Source organism: Osmia lignaria, chromosome 5 (genome assembly GCF_051020975.1).
Source record: "Osmia lignaria lignaria isolate PbOS001 chromosome 5, iyOsmLign1, whole genome shotgun sequence".
Lineage (NCBI taxonomy): Eukaryota > Metazoa > Arthropoda > Insecta > Hymenoptera > Megachilidae > Osmia > Osmia lignaria.
The window spans coordinates 7430729-7446122 of record NC_135036.1 but is presented as its reverse complement, the minus strand read 5'-3'; the positions used below and the strand labels follow the sequence as shown (position 1 = coordinate 7446122).

Sequence of the window (15394 nt, the reverse complement as noted above, 5' to 3'; positions counted from 1 at the left end):
AAGGTTCTACGAGTCCTTAATTTGAAAATGAACCAAGCCCTCGGCTTCCGGTCTAAAGAAAATAGCTTTTCACTATGCTGGATACAGGGGACGTTGATGGAACAATGGAAACACTTGTAACACCTCGAACGATAGCAAAAAAAAATAACTCCTCTATACTATTTTGTATTTTTTACCAGCGGGGGTAACGTTTACAAAACTGAGAAAGGAAAAGGGGAAGGTTTTTATTCAGGTTCGAAAGCTAGGTTTTTGCACCCCGAGGCTTGTTTACCAGGCGCACGCTTTTTATCATCCATAAATTTAATCAAGCAGCGATTGACACGGAAGGGGATATAAGGTGGAATGTCTTCGGGCAGCGGAAAGGAAAAGGAAGAGGGGTAACAACGAGGCAAGAAGTACAGGTCGAAGCTTTCAATCAATGTCTAGACCGCCTCTTGTCACGAAAACTCGCGGCACTGACTGGCAAGAGTCGATTAAACGGAGGGAAAAAAATATTGATAAAACGCGTGCTTCGATTCCTTAAGGAAGTACCCTAAGCTTCCCTAAGGAGAAACGACGGTACAGGAATTCTAAAAATTTCAAAATGAAACTAAATATCATTTTTCTAATCGATATCTGTGAACTTGAGACGCTTCGTGAAACGTCAAACTCCTATCGATATCGAAAACGATTAATATCCCAATCAGTAGGAACGCCCTTAAAAATGAATTCGAAGGGTGCAAGGGGATAAAATCGATCGCCGTTAAAACTGCTGACCTCGATTCCATAGTACGTCAGTCACGCGATGGATTTTCATGCTTCTCGGCTTATTTAGCGAGCATTGTTTCACGATTTCACGGGAAAAATCATCTGGCAGTAGTTTTGTACGCTCGTTTCAACCGTGAAATTGTCGAAACGACGTTGTCGTTCCATTAGAGGCACCGACGTTATTAACTTCGTCGAGACGTTCAAGGACACGGTTAATTAAGAAATAGCGTCACCATTACGGTACATCCGTGCTAAACCTCCGCTTGTAAACTGGAATACTCGTTATCTAATTGGTAAGATTGTCTCCGTTCAACAAATATTTATCACACATTTCTCTTCTTCATTTTTATCAACGTTGGACTGAAATTCGCGCACTTAATGGAACTGTTCTAATTAAAAGGAAAATTTAAAAAAAAATTTGGAAATTTTCATTCATTTATTCTATCTTCTTTTAATTATTTCAATCTTGTTACCTTATTTATATTCGTTTCATATTCGACGTAACGTTTTCTCGTGTCTGTGAGTGGAAGAAACTCAAGAAAATTTTCTTGCCTTTCCATTCTACTTTACGTATCGTTCGACGACATTTCCCAACAAGTTTCATGGGAACGACCAAACGTGCAACTGCAACGACGCGTGTTGGACGTTTGACTTACTGTCTTACCGTCTTGTTTATTTATGCGCGCCGAAGTAAACCCGTTCGCGAAAGAGAAATATGCGACGTCGCGAGGAAACTCCAGCACGCCCATGGATATTCGACCGAACCGAAACTTTTCCCAAGCGAGTTGACGATCCTAACTGCTTCCACGAATCGCGCACGGTACCTGGCCAATTTACATGCTTCCTCGCACTTTCCACCATCCTGTTTCTCCATTAAATTAATGATCGAAAAGTAAACTGTCGTCGAACGTTTTGTGTGGTCTGGCTGTACGTCCAGTCTACCATACAAGACTTTCTTATTTGTTTTCAATTTAATAAAACGTCCAAATTTCTCGATTAGGATAAAATAGATGATAGGTTGTTAACTTTCGGATGGCGGACCATGGAGAGAGACCCACAATTTTAATGAAACCTTATAGTGTTAAGTTGTTAACAGCTATTTTCTAGACGTTGTTATTTCACGAAATTTATACAAGGAGAAAATAATCTGGGTTAACTAGATCGAAGGATAAATTAACTGGAGATTTTCCATTGAGAAAGCTCGCTGTATAAATCTTGAAACATACAACTTTTTCCCTGTCGATGAGACGCTGATTTATTGCCGCCGGTGGCAAAGTAAACATCCATCTAGCAACACAAAAGCATTAATCTGTAACCCATTAGGCGTGTCGACTTTTAATTAATCACTCGTCGTTCCATGGAAATCAATAAAAACTTTCAGATGATTATCTCGATCTTGTATGTTTTTAGGTCACTCCAGCGTCTAAGAGATGATTTTTCAACAAGACCATTTGATTTGAAATGCCGCAAGAATCTTAATACGGAAATAAAGTGGAAACGTTTCCGAAGCATCGATCATCCGGGAGTGATAATTTTCGATTTTCCCCTGATGTCGTCGAAAGTGTATAAGAATCCTGTTTGTCATTCCGCTCGCCTCGGGATCTTTTCTCTTTTTCCGTGAACGCTTTAAACGAAAGCCCAGGACATGTCGGCTTTAATGCCTATTAGCCAGGACGGAAATTGGACACACCATAAAAATTTCACCGCGGAGAAATGACAAGAGGTGAGACCGTTGGGGCCTCGCAGAATGAGACGAGGGAACGAGCGAGGAAAATATTATGAGAGACTGAATAACGAAAGGCGAGGGGAAGAGGAAGAAATAATAAAAAGAAGAACAAAAATGCGAACGATCGATGAAGGATGAAAGATGAACTTCGAAAGAAGAGGAAAAATTTTCCATTTCTATGTCGATCGATTCATCATAAGCACCGTTTGCAGAAATCAGAAATCGAATCAAATGAATATGAAGAACATAAATCTACGGAAACATCCGACTGTCGATGTATCAAATAAAATACAATAGAGGAAATTGTTTTGCTGGTTGATTTTCGAACAGTGATCTTATTTGAAACAGAGCATCACGCAAACACGATGAATCTAATAGCGGCAATGCATAGAGCAGCGTCGAAGTAGAGCGTAGAAATAAATGAGAGCTGAAAATCCTACGATAACAGACTCCGAAATTAGCTGGCCGTACCGAATTCCCAATGGAGATTGAACGGGCTCGTTGCGCCTCTGCTATCGTGAATAACTACGTTTAGTACGTTGCCAGTAAAATGGGCTCGCTGGTAAATGGGTAAACGCGTATGTACGGGGTCGCCGGAAAATCCCGGTAGCCTGGAATTGCTGGGAACAGGTGATAATTAAAGTTACAAAAATACTCCGGTTAAAAAGGGGGCGAGACGATGGTGGGTAACGAGACACACGAGGGAAAAAAGAAAAAAAGGAAGAAACACATGAAAAAGACAGATGCAACTTTCGTTCTAATTATCTTTCTAATTATTCCCTGCTCGCTCCGTGGTCCAAAAGAGAATAAAGGCAACGATATATCACCCGAGCTTCATTCTAACGATTCATCTACCATTAACGTCGGAAATATTGGAATATTTATTGAATTATGAAAATATTACACCTTTTCTTTAGGTATATTTATCTCTATTTGATTTGTCATATTAGGGGTTGTTATTAGAAAATAGGTGAAAAATTTCAGACATAAGTAGAGTTTTCTATTGTCTAGAATTATGTTATGAGAAAATAAAAAACCTAATAGAAATACAAAGGTTCCATGAAAATAACTAGGGCTTCAAGAAAGTCTGATAGAAACAGAAATATGAAATTCCAACGAAAATAACTAAAATCCAATAAAATTTATTAGAAATATAGAAGTTTAGAGATAGAAATTTTATTTTTAAGAAGCATTGTCTTTGGAATTTCAATCTATATTGAGCGAAAATTGAAAATTGGGCGACGTCTGACTAATTATTTGGCTATACTACTTAATTCTCTGACGTCTGACCCACTCGTACTACTGATTACTATTAACCTTCAAAAAACATCATAAAATTGATAAACTAAATAATATTTCTTCTCTAAAATTGTATTCATTTATGAAATTAAAAAATCGTGCAAAGAAAAATTAATTTGACAAACGAGTACTTTTGAAATCCACTGTAGATCATCGTAGCCAGTAAACGTATTCTGTCCATCTCTTCCTGTCCTATTCCACTTTTTCCCTTTCTTTCCTTTTGTCTTTTCTATCATTTTCCCTCTCGATTCTATCTAGCTTTGTCTCGTGCACTCCGATTATTTTCAATGTTCGTCTCTCTCCTCTCGCGGAAAATGATGTCCTGATTGCGAGGAGAAATCTTCCGGCTGAGTCTTTAGAGCTCTCCCTTTTTCAACCGTTTTTTTTTCTTCTCTTTCTCCTCTTCTTCGATTTCTTCCCTCTAACCGTATACGTCGAAGAATTTTGTAGCTTCGGCTCGTCTCTACTCTCGTCTCGACGAAGGGACCGCACGCGTACGTCTGGGACAGAGTAATCGTTTCGACGAACCAGAGAACCAATGTTTCCCGTCGTTGATTCTCTGCAACTGAGATTCTCCAGATGAACACTGCTATCGACGAGTATCACAGAACCTTCGGATTTTTCTTACGGTAACATTGATATGTTCGAAACCTTTCTGTCCTCGAGGGTTAAAATAATACCATTCAACCCTTATCTGGCTGATTTATTTGAAAATTGATAACGATTGTTACTTGAACAATAATTGTAATAAAATTCAAGTAGATTTTTACTCAATGGTGGAAAATAGGGGTTAACCCTTTTCCTATTACAAAAACTTCTTAGTCTTCAAATCCCTCTGTCTCGAGAAGAATTTTGAATTTTGACCATCGGTACTTTTAAATGGATAGAAATTGGATTGAAATCGCAGGAAGATCGGCAATTTTTACAGTGTACTTTTGTTTTGAACCTCCCTGTACAGTTTGTTACAATGAAATGGCGGTGTATCTTAATGGTGGACCGCGAAGTTTTAGCAGCCAGTCAGGCGAGCAGGTTTTCACCGTTTCAATTTCTATTTTCTCGGGGTTCGCGTTCCCTCAGTTCTCGCAGTTTCTCGTTCTGGTGTGCGGGAGGTGGCGGAAGGTGCCGTGGAGGGATGCGCGAGGGATGGTGAAGGCAGCGTCGTTACGGACGAAAGCGTCGTTCCCGTTGGTTTATCGGGGAACGTCGATCGCTGCCGCGAGCAGAAGACTGCAATTTTGAAGCGAAGCTTTTCGCACGGTTTTTCCTCGACACTCTCTAGCCCCTCGTGGTACCCGCCTTCTCTTTCATCCGCCTTTCCTCGTCGTCGCCGCTCTCACGCCTCTTATCGCGTTTATCGTGCTTCTCGTCTGACACGTTTGCGCGAAAGTCATTCCCAATCGATAACCAGCGTCTGGCCACCTTCGTTTCGGTGCATGTTTTCGAGGAACTGCGTCTTCTCCGGTTGTTGATCGCCTCCTCCTTTTCTCCTCCATCGATTTTTCCACCAATTCTATGCCAACCCAGCGAAGCCCTGACAAACACTTCGACGACACGCTGATGTACCCCTCGTGTATGGAAATCTTTTCGAGTAACGTTTATCTCGAGTCTCGCGAAGAATCTTTATCGAATAATTTGTATCGAAAATCTGAAGATCGCATAATGGAAATTTAGTTAAGGGTCAAAGGTAAGCCGGTATCGCGTAGCTGCGAGGGTTAACTTCACTATGGGGTATCTCCCTTACCCTTTTTCCAAACATTACACTGTTCTAACAGCCCTCGAAAGGATCAGCTTACCTGAACACCGAGGGACCTTAATTAGCCGTTACAATTGAAACTCTGCCAAGTATACAGAGTGTACGAGAAGTTTCGTTGATTTCTATACCAATTGTCGATGAAACAAAACGATCCATCGTGGGAGTCGACGAAAAACCGTAGCCAACGGAGGAACCTTTTCACTACCAGCGCACGCAATCGCCAGGAAGAGTTTTCTTCCGATTGTTTCGACGGTGTCCGTCACTTGTGTGTCGGTAATAAAATTTCCTATCGCCCGGAGCGACGCTTGGCCCAATCAACTTTGCAAAACTCAAATCTAATTACCACGGTCGCTTTGAATCGGGGAACAAAGGGCCAAGGAAAGAGAAGCCTTTTCATCCACTGCCTGGCGACTTTACGTGGCTCAAGAAACAGCGAAGGAGAGAGGATGAACGTGGATCGGACTCAAAGGAATTCTATTCTATATCACTGAACCAAAACGTCAGAAACTAGCTATTCCATGGTACCACGACGAAAAGCTTTCGAAAGGTCCTCGATGCCTTCGAACAATGGACGACGTTATCGTTCATTCGTTCCGAGCTTTGTATCGAAAATTGAGAAAAATTTCAACCTCCCTTTGTTTCAAATTAACACTCGAATACTCGAGTTTTCGGATAAAAGGAATGTTGCCCTGCAAACACGGAGCAACGTAAGCTTCTCGACTCGCTTCCTACCATAATCGCGAAAAAAGGATTATTCAGTTGAGAGTGGACAGGTGTGCAAGCCAGGTTGAACCGTGACTCGCGATTACGCTTTTGGTGGCAGCTCATAGTTGGACGGAGCAAAGTGGCCGTGGGCTATGAGCATTACCGCAATTAGACCCAATGAAGTCGTCCGTCGAGAGACTACGCAAACAGCCTGCATATTTAACCTAGCCTCGACAGTCTTTTCCCCGGAACATATACTTTGACGGGCTCGACCAGAAAGTCAGCCTTTCTTCGCGGACAACCATCGAGCCCAGGGATCGATCTTTCAAAGATATCATCCGGGCTGGCTGGTAAAATGAAAATTCGAAGAAGGGTTATGAAAAGTAGCTCCTTTGTTCCCCGACTCCTTTTTTCTTCACTTTTCGGTATTAAATCGCTATTGTTCGCCGATCGAACGGTCCCCGGAAAGTTTGTCGATGAAATTTAGGAAATGGGTATGTAGAATATAAAGACACTGGTCACCCTAATTTTCAATCAGAATAACTGAGAATTATATAATAATTAATGCTGGAAAAATTGGCAAGTTCAAAGCTGAAAATTTCCAAGTATAAAATTAATTTTCAATGCTTCTAATTTTAATTTTTCAATGACGGACCATGGAGAGATTCCCAGACAGGTTCCACTGTTCAAGGGTTAGACAGAATTTCAGAAGGTTCAAATTCAAAGTAGAAAGATACCTTTGCTTTCTCTATCTGTATAAAGGTGTGATAGGAAGAAATACAGGGAAGTAGATGGCTGAAGGGGAAAGTGTTCGAAAATGAAGCTTTCTTAGAAGAGTGGTTCAATTCGCTTCAAATTGCTTGCCGGCCACAAATTCGACGGAGATCCTGCATTCCAGTGGATTCCAACGTGTTACGTGGTTCACCGATATTAATGAACCGCAACCATCGGTCGGATAGGACGAGGCTAAATCACCGCTGAATTCCGTTCATAATAAATGGCGTTTCCGGTCGGACCACGTGGGGTCAACGAGAGAACAGCATCTGACCTCGTTCTTTAACGAGCGAACGAACGAAATCGTTTTCGACGGTAAAGAGAACTACTTATACAGTCCGATAACCAATTTTTGTCCCGATAACCATTATGCCTTCCTCACAAGAGCTTTCTCCACTGATTACAAATCTGCAAACTCTCTTTTTACATTTTCAAGAAAAAAAATATTCTTCCATCATCGAATCAACTATCATCTATTAGCGCTTTATTAATTCTATTTATTCTCGTCCTTCAAGAAATTCTGACTAACAATTCCGCGATTTCCACTCGAACGATTTCTTCCATTTTCTCGATCCGCCCGAGCCTCGAGGAGAAACTTTAACTAACTCCACGTGAAACATATTATACATTATAGTTGTGCAACACGGCGTTGAACGGATGCTAGCATAAAGTGCTCGTCGCTGCGAAACAACTCATGCAAATGAGAATACGATAGACCGAGTGATTTTCAGTTACCAAAAGACTCGCTGGCGAGGGAGGAAGGAGACGAGGGAAGACAGAAACCGCCAATAGGAGTACAAAGATAGGCACGACCGACGGATTCTCGCGGGTAAAGAGGGAGGGTCTGGGAAAAAGAGCAGTTAGTACGACTCGCTCCGTTGATTCCTTAGACGAAATACCTCTCCTCGATCCTGAGTCTGTCAGCCGTCTCCTGTCCGCCATGCTTCTACTTCCCTCTATCTCCCTCCATCCTTCTTTCTTACTTCATCTTCGCTCAATGATTTCATCCTAAGATACAACTGCGCCTCGTGGATGAAGAGTTTCATATATTGGGAGAATCATTTTTAAAAGGAACAGTATAAAATTCAGGCTCTCTCCCTGGTCCGCCATCCGAAAATTAAGAACGACCGCAGTGAATCCAAGAAAATTATTTCACCTTTGTCCTTCTATCTCGTTACTCTACTTTTATTTTTATTTTCTCCTGTTTCGTACAACTTTCTCGACCAAACTGTCCTTTCTATTTCACTGTTCACTCGTCAAGACCGTTCTGAGAGAACGGGCACGATTACACCGGCCGTCAGAGCCAGCAAATTTCTAACCACCACGTTTTCCCCGCTGTCTGTCTCGTGTTCCTGAAGGAAGAAAATCCGTGTCGCGGCCAGTTGCAAAGCCTACTTCGATCTCCGAGGCTTCCGACTTTGACGCTTAAACAAGGAGAAACTGGCTGACGACGCCTGCAGTACCGTCAGATGCACGCGAGTCTGCTCCTTCGAGGTACAGAACACGCGAGCTAATGCGATCAGTTCAAAGTCTGCGAGTATCGATTCAATTCTTAACCCTCTTATTTGAAAAATTTCGCGACACATTTGCTAATTCGACGACCATAATTACCCTTAATAACGAAACAATTAATTATCAACTCTGACCCAAAGGCCTGAATTTCAAATAAAAGCGGCTGTAAGTTTCGATCCGTGGGCAATCTCGGTTTATAGGGAAGTTCCTCGCATGACAATGCGACCGATTCGGCAGGTGGCGTGCTGGAAGCCTAATTCGGGCAGCAGCACATGCCGCTCGTAAAGCAACGGGACGAGAACTAGAACTGCTAGCAATGGCTTTTGTCATCTGTACACGTGTTCCAGTGCGAATCTAATCTCGACAAATTGCGAGGCGATAACACCGGTTCGTGATCGAGAAGAAAAGTACGAAACAACCGGTGACCTGATCGTCGCCCATAGGACACCCCCCTGGAGGTTTAATCTGAGAAGAGTCTCCGATTAAGTCATCGTTCACGTAGGTCAGAAAGATTTTGAAGACACCTCTCAAGTACCAAAGTACACCCAAGTTTCTCGACAAATCAAGGTGCGAATTGATCGCGATGATGATGACCGGAGCGGAAGACACCCAGAAAGCTTTCTGCAGTCTCGTCGAGGTTGCAGAGGTCGAAGGGTGGTCTGGTAGCGCCTTACGGCAGAGTTTGCTCGACGAGGAGGTGGTGTACAGCGGTCAGGCGTGGCCGGCATACCAAATCCGCGGGGTATTCTGGTCATGTAGCAGTTACGGGGTCCTAGCTTTCCAAGGGGGATACCTCGGTCTCTCTCTATCTCTCTCTTCACCAGTCCCGCTTTACTCGTTCGCAGGCTAGCACTCGCCTCGAGGTGGGAGAGTATTAATTGGCTTACGAGGCGACACTCATTAGCACTTTGAGCACCAGGGGCTGTGAGCGGAAAGGGGCTGACACCCTCTGGAGGCGTTACTCTAGGGCGTCACGCGTCTACCTACCACCCACTCCTTCTATCTCTCTCTCGCTCTCTCTAATCTTTCTTCTCCAAGAAAATTGTCTTCTTCTTCTTCGCAATCTTCCCTTTCTTTGACTCTGGGTGCAAGGTGTCTCTCAGGGTGGGATTTCCACTTATCGAATTCAAAAAGAAGATTTCTTTTTTCTTAGATAGCATCATTTAGAAGTATGATACTTAATGTTTTTTAATGAACTTCTGGGTTTCTTGTTTTATTATGTTTATGTTTAATTAATTCGATGGGTTAATGGAGAAATCTATTAGACCATGAAGGAAATTTTCGATCATAAAAGTGATAAATCAGCCACGAACAGCGTGGGCGAAACTTGGCAATCTTCTTCGTCCCGTTTCCTCTTTCGATAAAAATGCAAATGGCCTTTGAGTCATCGATGATTGTTAGTTCGTGGAAGGTCAGCGAGTTTCCAGCATCAACGGTGTAACCATCTTGTACGATTCACGTGCGAGATCGATCGTTCGTTATTCCGGTATTATTCCCGATCGGAGACTGGCTATTTAAAATAACGATGAATCATGGCGGACGTAGAAATAAGAGAAACACATAGCCGCCTGATGGGAGGGTATTGATGGTCAGGAGCACTCGTAATACTGATCGCCTGAACAATGCTTCATCAAGTTTAACGCATCTTCGTTCGTGGCTGTCGTTTCCAAACTCGAGCCACGTTGAAATTTCGGCCACGTCGATATTACGCGAGATGATAGGGACATTGTTGTCCACGAATCAACGATATAAATTGCATAATACGGACTGATCCAATTAAAACAGGCCACTTAATTATGCTCTATTACCCTGACCTATTTATCCCCTTCTGCTATATACAAATTAATAGTTTCAAATAGAAGGAAGAGGGAGAAATTAACAAGTGCCATTTTTTACGATGCCACCTTATCTCCGTTAAAATAATAGTGTCTATCTTTATGTCGAATTGACTTTGGATGTAAGAAGAAACGAAACATCGAGTTTACTAAAAGAAGGAAATTTGTTTCCTGTTGGTTTCAACGTAGATGGCGTTCAACCGGTAAATTGCATCTGGACGTAACCGTTCCAATATTATGTAAAGTATCCGGGGCGTAACGTCGAATCGGCATTTCCCCCGGAAAATATAGGAGCAGTCGGTTTGTGGGAATGAGACAGGATTGTGGGTACGGAATATTTCGTGGTTCCCGTGGATTTGCACCGCTGCGGTCGACCCGATACTCTGAACTCTCAGTAGATCCAATTTGATCGGAAGACCGCATCGTCTACAATGTCGGACAATGTGTGCACGCTATGCGCAAGATCACCCGTTCGGTTTATACACGATGTAACTTAACATTTAGGAAACACTTTGCGTGCATGAATTTTCACTGAGAATCTATCGCCTGTTTTTCACTAAAACAACACCCCTTTTGAATGACGAACATTGCAGCATCCTCACAATTATTTGAAAATTTGTCTAATCCTCTGTTACATTTATCAAATTTTTAACAATTTGATTCCTAAAACTACCCCTTTTTGAATGATGAAGATTGCAGCACTCTTACAATTATTTAAAAATTTATCTAATCCTCTATTATATTTATTAAATTTTTCACAATTTGGTTCCTAAGACAACCCCCTTTTGAATAATGAAAATTGCAGCCCCCCTCACAATTATTTAAGAATTTATTTAATTCTATATTATATTCATCAAATTTTTAAAAAATTCATCCCTAAAACAACCCCCTTTCGAATGATGAAGATTGCAACAGCCTCACAATTATTTGAAAAATTATCTAATCCTCTATTATATTTATCAAAATTTTAACAATTTGGTAAAATTTCTCCAAAGAGGTATAAGTCACAAGTTCATAATCTACATCCCTACAAATGATTTTCAATTGACTCTTTTAAACAGAACTATGGAAAATTGTTGTTTTTTTTTAAACCTTAAGATATGAGTAGCAAAGGTTCCAGTTTACCTAGCAATGTCCGCTGAAATATACAGGATTCGAAAGAATCTTCTATTCCACGTAGCAGGGGTATGACGAACATGTTATGGGAGGAACAGCGGTTTCGAACATTACATATTGACGAGTCTACAGTCTGTTTCCCTCTCGTAGAAGCAGAGGAAGAAGAGGAAGAAGAACATAGAAAGAGAAGGTTTTCCAGAGAGAATCTTCCGTAGTGCAGCCACGTAGTCGCCGTTTGTCGATCGTACCGCAATAATTCCTTATTGCTCCCCCAACCCCTAAAACCTGACCGTAACCCTAACTCCTTCCTGTCTCTTCCTCTCGGTTCCTCTCCATCCACCCTTTCATGCTTTTTCCCTCTCCTTCGCCTTCTCTTCCGTCTCCACCCGACGATCTTAACTTTTCAGACGAGTTTTCGAATATTAATGGGGAACTATTAAATCTGTCAAACCCAACGTATTCGAAGAGATAACGAGTTGGTAATTGCGAGTTTGCACGATGCCTTTTGCTCCCATTATCTTATGCTTCGCTACATTTTCTGATTCTTGGTGAAATTAAAGAGGAGCAGATTTTCGAACATAAAATCGCTGGCTAAATTTTCAAATTTAATTAAAATATATAAATAATTATCGACTTAAACGCCTATTACATAAAATTTTCCAAATTTATTTATTCCTCTTTAGTATTTCAACCCCCTCTGAATTTATTTTTCAAATACCACGACGTTCGAATATGACTATCAGTTACTGTATTTTAACCGAGAAACTGAATACTCGATTCTTTCTTTTCTCTTGCAATATCCAGCAAGGAAGAGTTAATAAATTAATTCGATAAAATCGAGCCAGTCTTCCTGAGCGAACGAACACGCCCTTCAGAAGAGAGATACGTTTTACCGTGGTTATGTGCCGACGAAGGAAGGTCGTTCTTCGTCCTCCGATGATATCTATCCCCGTATTCGAGTATACATTTTTCCTTTCACGAGGCTCTGATTTCTCCTACAAGTTAAACGGAACTGCTCGTAAATTAGGGTGTCTCCGAAGCAACTTTTCGTTACGCAATTATCACCAAGAAATCTCTGTATCTTTCGTATGAAATTTGATCAAATTATTTCAATAAAATTATTTTAACATTATAATTGAATCAACGATCATCCAGAAATGATTTCTTCGTATTTGAAATTAAAGAAGTTCTAAGTCAAGTCGCTTAGGTATATTATTGAACGAGTCAATCATCGACGATTCTGGCATGCATTCGGTTCACGGATGGTAATCGAAGTTATCCGACTATTTAATTGGTCGTTAATGGACCGCCACGGTGATCTAAGCGGCCGAGAAATGCGACCAATTGACCGTAGGCGAAAATGATTGTTAACCTCCCACGCTTAGCCACGTCTACGACACTAAATACGGAGAACAAGTCGGCTGACATTGAATATAAATCGACCATTTAACCTAACAATCTTCCTCGAGTGCTACACCATCACCGTTCTCGCGTTACATCTATTTCTTTCTCATCGCACCGTCATTTGCGATTGTAATTTCGACAATAACAATTGCCTTATAGGATGTTTCAGAAGCAGACAAACATGCACTCTGTTTCTAAAACACCCTGTATAAATCAGAGTCATAAAGAGAACAGTAAAGAATATTATCACTCACGTTTAGACGATAACGTAAAGGAATGTTCCCTGGATTTCAACTCACCTGCAACAGAAAATAAAGCATTTTATTAGAAGAGAAATAGAATATTCAAATGGATGGCTCAACTGTTCATAATTTATTCAGAAAGTTTTCTTTAAAATTCTCTAAAATTCTTTCAACTCCTAATGGATAACGTTCGACTTTACTAATTAATCCAGCTCAAAAATACACTGGCTGAGCATTGAATTAATCTTACTAACGTTAATTCCCTTTTTTTAACCATTCTTTCAGTGATCGAGTACCCCAGAATTAATTAACCCTTGAAAGTAGAGGAATAAAGGGAATTTTACATAAGATTCTTTTGAAAATTCTCAACTTTCTTCATTTGAATCGATGTCTAATTAAATTTTGACCGATTCAAAAATACTGCAAAATTGCTTTCGCTGTGGCACTAATGAAACTCGTGATTACTAAAAATAATTGCAGACTCTAGATTATTTTCGCAAATTTTCCAACCGTTCTGTACAGCGAATCTCAATCAACGAACCTTACTATACAACGTTACGTAACACGTTTCTGTGATTGCGCTTTCGTGTCACCGATCCAGTCATCGGTCGGCTGTGTTGAAAGAAAAAAAAAAAAAAAAAAGCTGTTCGAAGCAGCGACAACGTAAATATTCGTTATCAATGAGCCGTTTCTCTACGAGGGGTGGTATCTTATCGTGCGAGAATGATAATACGCGATCGTGCGAAAAATGATAATCCCGGCTGATTAAAAGGAAATCAACCTCTTGTCGCAATGTACAGTGTGACAAAAAAATATACATCATAAAAAATTTATCATTTTTCATTTTATAGTGTGATAATGAAATAATTAGCGATATTTTTATGTTACCAAACCTTGCCTAGACTTTCTATATTTCGAAATCTGCCGTTCGACATACAACACAGCCTAACAACAATTAAATGCCACGATTAGAAGGTGTACACTCACCTTTTACTCTGAATGTACAGAACCGAGCATGGTACAGAACAGAGTGCAAAGGGTTGAAACAATTCTGTCTCGAAGGTCTGTACGAGTATAAATTTATTGGGACAGCCTCCAGGAATGGAAACAATAAAGTTGGGAATATTAGCAGTCGGAATTACCAGTTAGGATTACAGCGACGATGAAATAGATTTTCCTTGCTTCGTATGGAGCCTCGTATTTTCGTAAATTAAATGTCCCTTAATCCTGTGAGCTACGACCGTGTTTTCTAGCTTCGTGTACCCTTGAGTTTTTCCGGCCACTGATATTAGAACAGCTTCAATTTTCATTTGAAAATACTTTGCAATAAGTTGATACTCATTAAACAAAAAATTGCTTCAAAATAATTAATCATGTTTCTATAATTGGCATTTTCTAATAATAGAAAATAATTTCGTGTACGAGGTAAATAATTGTCGTCATAAATTGGCTCATTAATTCATGAAAAATTCATTAGTATACATTGTTTCATTATGAATCTGTAACGAGGTACCAAACAGTAGTGCCATTTCTGGCTGGGTATTTTTAAAATTATACATTTTTTTTCGACCAAATTTTTACACGTAACAGTAGAAATGTGTATGCTTGAATATCAAGGTTTGAATATGAGATAGCACCGCCAATTTGGACAAGGAAAGGAATAAAATGACCGGGATAGCGTTTCGTTGTACGATGGACATTATCGGAACGGTAGAACACTTTTATACCATGTGAAATTGCGCAGTACATGGCAGACTTCGCCATAAGCTTCATTGCGTAATCCTGGAACATTTTATTGCACGTGGGAACGATGTACGTCATGCACCGCGTTGCTTTTAACAAGGACACTATCCTCGTAACTGTTTGCGTTCCTATCTTTCGATCGATAAAAACGTACCAGTGATTTCGGTGGAGAAATCGAACTATTAGCAAACCAAACGAATTAGCAAATTTCCTACATTTTCTGGTAATAGTCAGTCAAAGAATTATTGCTGTACTTGGAAAGTAGATACAGAACTTTGGGACACAAAAGATAGAAAGACAAAGGCCGACTGGGTTCTATGATTTTGCTTTTTCATTTAGAAAAAGAATCTTTCCAAAATGTTTTCAATCTTTAATAATAACTGTTAGGTTCCCACTAAAATTACCAATAATAATTATAGAAACTCAATGATCCATTGTCTAATAATTAAAGTGGCTCTCTCCATGGTCCGCCATCCGAGGATTAATTTTTTAAATCAATCTTCTTAATTTTATTTCTTCCTAAGACTTCCAAATATAA

The 15394-nt window shown here is 40.4% G+C and overlaps 1 protein-coding gene across 21 annotated transcripts in view; it reads right to left on the bottom strand.

The window, feature by feature from the left end:
- Positions 1 to 15394, bottom strand: part of LOC117605080 (protein muscleblind) — a 215735-nt gene that overhangs the window by 152769 nt on the left and 47572 nt on the right. For 2 of the 21 annotated variants that reach the window (XM_076688230.1, XM_076688233.1), the window contains one exon: positions 10039 to 13170. The exons of the other annotated variants lie outside the window; for them this stretch is intronic. In XM_076688230.1, the coding sequence (XP_076544345.1) occupies positions 13167 to 13170 (4 nt within the window). In that variant the 3' untranslated portion in view covers positions 10039 to 13166. Of the gene's footprint in view, positions 1 to 10038; positions 13171 to 15394 lie in introns of those variants that run through there. 21 annotated transcript variants of the gene reach the window in all.